The sequence below is a fragment of the Rhododendron vialii genome, chromosome 6a (genome assembly GCF_030253575.1).
Source record: "Rhododendron vialii isolate Sample 1 chromosome 6a, ASM3025357v1".
Taxonomy (NCBI): domain Eukaryota; kingdom Viridiplantae; phylum Streptophyta; class Magnoliopsida; order Ericales; family Ericaceae; genus Rhododendron; species Rhododendron vialii.
In genome coordinates, this window is record NC_080562.1 from 37,612,860 (window position 1) to 37,617,069 (window position 4,210).

At 38.4% G+C, this 4,210-nt stretch overlaps 1 protein-coding gene across 1 annotated transcript; it reads right to left on the reverse strand.

Annotated features, from left to right (window-relative positions):
- Positions 1-3,052: 3,052 nt before the first annotated feature.
- On the reverse strand, positions 3,053-3,945 carry LOC131331523 (germacrene C/D synthase-like). Its single transcript, XM_058365528.1, has 2 exons — positions 3,876-3,945; positions 3,053-3,433 (listed from the first exon to the last, which is right to left on the reverse strand). The coding sequence occupies exons 1-2, from the start codon at positions 3,897-3,899 to the stop codon at positions 3,140-3,142; spliced, it is 318 nt and encodes a 105-aa protein (XP_058221511.1). The 5' UTR covers positions 3,900-3,945; the 3' UTR covers positions 3,053-3,139.
- Positions 3,946-4,210: the final 265 nt, after the last annotated feature.

Genomic DNA, 4,210 nt, shown 5'->3' on the forward strand with positions numbered 1-4,210 from the left:
TTGCCCTATGTTATCTTGGCCTAGTTTCGGACACTTGCGTATAATTTATCCTAACCTTTGAAGCACTTTTTCTTACCTACCGATATAACCAAATAAAAGTCCTATTTGATCTTAGGGGCAATGGGTTGTGGTTCGATAGATAAATAGTCTTTAATGTTTGACATTCATTTCATGAGATTATATGTCTACCTTAAAAAGCTTTCTCTTCGTGTCTAAAGTGTGCGGGGTACATTAACTCTTTATTGCATAATTGACTTCCGTCCGCACACTTTGAGAGTTTATTAAATGCAACTTGTTTCGAGCGTTTTCTTTTGTTGAGTGCATAACATGGTGAGAATTGAAGTCGAGACTCGGTCTGGAGAGAGTATTTGGTTGTGGTTCACTTGTGGTTAAGGTCTTTACTCACTCATGCTAAGTTTGGATGTCATGATTAATTTCTATGTTTTGATAGCATCTAGAACTACTGTTGCGTATGCTATATTCTTGGCATTGGTGTATCAATGAGTTGCATTGCAGTTTTTGGGTTCTATGTGGACAGGAATCACGGTGTTTTGTGGGTCATCATTGCTGAAAACCCTCACGAGACTTCACTCGTCCTACCGGGGCCACTCGGAGGTTTAAAAGATCTATCCTCTAGTTAGTTGCTTTGTTTATTTGTTTTTCCTTTCTTTGCTAGGGACTAGTAAAATGTTAGTTGGGGGATATGATAGGTGCGTAAATACGCTTATTTACGCCCCCTAACTTAGACTTGTTATGTTCATTTAGTGCGCTACTTGAGATTTGATAGTTATTAATTGTGTTTCATGACTCACGGATGATTATTAACATTTTAACCGTTAAATTAAATTTGTAGACCGTGACGCTCTTAGCCGAATGCCATGCATCAAGTGATTGGTCCTTTATTTTTCCACAAAATAAAAGAAGAAATTGCATTGAAGGAATGAATTTCATGGGTGGAAGAAATCACAGCAGTCCAAAAGGCCATTAGGGAGGACCCACTGATTTCAATAGAGAGAAAAATGATTTGATGCTGCTATATCCCACATTGAGCTCTCGTGTCATCACCACTATAAAAGAAAAGGAAAAAGGGTTTTGAAAAGGGTCGGCCATCAGGATCACTCCTGGGACGCAAAAACATCCAACGGGGGCTGCCATCCAAGATTCACACGAACAGGGAGGTATCGCGACCCATGGCTGGAAACAGACCAATATTGCTTCAATTGTTTTTCCTTTCAAAGTTTTGAAACTTTGTTCGATTACTCGTATTTCGGTAACTTGTATTGATTTTCGTTCTTTATCAAAGTTGTTCGTTTATTTTTATTTGGTTTGAATCTCTTGTTTGTTTTTCGTATCGAGTAATAGAAGCATGTTTGTTTCTTGTGCAATGATTAGTGAGTAGTCGTTCAGGTAGGGTCGTGAGATGATTAGCACGTCGTGGCCAGTTCGGGCACTACTTCTTTTTCTTCAACAATTGAAAAGAAATTTTAGATTGGAAAAATACTTCCCGCAGACGAATCCGAGCATTGTCGGAGCCCATGTGAACGGGAGAATGGGGGTTCAAAACTCATTCTCCGCTGCGCGTGGGTAAACGGCGACCATAAGGTTTCGCATCTTGCGGGGTATCTTTTTCAATCTAAAATTGAACGTTTTTAAGAACACCGAATGGACCAGGTTAATCTGAACTGGTTGTTAGTGCTATGAACCCTACAACTATACCTTTCTTTTAATTATTTAAAAAGTAAAATTAATTTTTAGGTTTTAGTTAATTTCAATCAAACGACAAGAGGTGGCTACTTAAGAGCCAGTTTAAATTATAACAACCCGAGTTTCTGTTCAGCACACATCACTGTCTCTGTAGATTCGACTCTGACTTACCGGATATTGTGCTACGTCGATCTCCGCTCTACGCTTGGGACAACCCATTAATTTAGGACTAGGAAATCGTCAAGCACCTCCCATCCAATTCTTTCCCGCTGTTTCGTCCCCTTGTTTTCCCCTCCATTCACACCTACTACCCTTGTCAGCTATTTTGTCTTCTTTCATCTTTCAATGGAAATAGAGAATCAAATTATGGATTCACAATCTCCAACTCAAATGGAATTAGAAAATCAAAGGAAAATGAAAGCAATGGTGAGTTGGATTCTTGTTGATCGAGAGGGACGACCTTCAATTTGTGGTAGAAAGAAAAAGCAACGGTGAGAATATTGAAGAGGAAAGCTGAGAACCCAGAGGAAAGAGGAGAGAGAAGGTGCATTGGACGCGTGCACCCAGTTTTTTCAGCCGACCAATTATGACGAGCGTGTTGTCCAAGTAGGAGGCCTCCGGGTTGTAGTAACTTATGTAGGGTGGGGTCCACTTAATTTGGTTATTGGCAAAATATTGCTAGTTTTGATTATTTAAGAGACAAAATTTAATGAGTTGTTAAGATGTTGCTAGGTTTGGTTATTCCAATGTGAGCACTTTTTTTATTAAATATTGCTAACTTTAACAATTTTTTGTTTTGTTTATTCCACTGTGGATGCTCTAACCAAGCTATAAGAAGAGCACTAACATGCATTATATTGATTGATGGAAATAATACATTGTATACAATAAATACAGAGGATCGCTAGCCTTGCTTTTAAGAAGAACAAAAACATGCATTGTATTGATTGATGGAAATAATACATTGCATACGATAAATACAGAGGATCCGTAACCTCGCTTTAAGAAGAACAAAAACATGCATTGTATTGATTGATGGAAATAATACATTGCATACAATAAATACGGAGGATCCCGGCCTAACCTAGCTTAAAAACATGCATTCCGCTGAATGCATGCATGTTTCATCAAAGACAAGGCCATAGTTTTGAAGACTCTTTTATTTTTTTAAGCAATGGAAAGCATACATAAGATTACTTCATCTCTGGACTCAATCTTTGCATGTTTCATCAAAGAAAAAGCCATAGTTTTGAAGACACTTTTATTTATTTAAGCAATGGAAAGCATACATAAGATTACTTCATCTTTGGACTCAATCTTTGCATGTTTCATCAAAGACAAGGCCATAGTTTTGAAGACTCTTTTATTTCTTCAAGCAACGGAAAGCATACATAAGATTACTTGATCTTTGGACTCAATCTTTGCGAAAGAGATTTCAAGTTGGCACAGAATCAACGAGTACTAAGGTCACAAATCCCTTGAGCTTGGTTCCAGAATGGGTGTAATTATCTCCACCCTTGAATAAAACATAAATAATTCGTGCAAAGTTGAGAGGTAGCAGGAGGAGAGGCATCGGGATGGGGGTTGGATGGAGGCACTCTGAGTTCATGTCCTTCCATGCATTTGTAACTCGTTTCTGGAATTCAACGATAGCCTCTTCTTCTGTTGCACCGAATTGTTTCATGTAGCATTCAATTGAGGAGGCTAGGTGACCTCTTTCTTGCTCATGCTATAATTGCACCACCACAAATGTCAGAATGGAAAAGTGGTAGTAGTAATTTGTTACGTTTTTGTGTCATTAATTGACAGCATTTAACATGCATGGTTGTAATCTCAAATCTCGAGACATGATCAGGTGTCATCAAAATTCATTAGGCAAGCACTTGTGTATATTTGGATACCAAGGATCGAATGTCATAGATTCGCAACCTGTTTCCAGAAGGTTACAATGTAATACCCCATGTTTGGGGTAGTAGTCATGAGTAATGTGATACCACATCCCATAATGGAAGTTTATATGTGTGATCTTGGACAAATAATAAATCATGTAAGATACTAACTACAAGTGTCTCGTATTTAAGCATTTTGAGCCCTGTAGCTTGCAGATCAAAATCAAGATACTAAGCAAGTGGTGGATAATAATATTTGTTCCTTGGACTTGTATAACTTACCTTGTGGCCAGCCATGTCATCCATGAGCCTGCAAACCACTGATGAAGCATGAACAATCAAAGGATAACTAGACACCAATCAAAGGCCTCTTTGGTTGCCAACTCTCCCATTCCAATTAAGGACATGGTTGAAACAGATTGGTAGCCACAACTCAATAGTGCAATTGCCATATGCTCGTCCGTACTTGGAACATAGCCCTCGTGATACCATTTGGCTTTGGTCAAGTATGCTCCAACCAAATCTTTCAACTGGAATTTTGAGGACGATGAGTTAGTATTGGGCAGAATTTCAATATTATTACTAATAAAAAGTAAGTTAGTTCAAGACAAACTCCG

Bases quoted from the DNA above. Each gene is read 5' to 3' on its own strand.
- LOC131331523 (XM_058365528.1), bottom strand. From the start codon at position 3,899: ATGGATGACATGGCTGGCCACAAG. The intron at 3,434-3,875 runs GTAAGTTATACA...GTGCAATTATAG, and splicing joins ATGACATGGCTGGCCACAAG to CATGAGCAAGAAAGAGGTCA.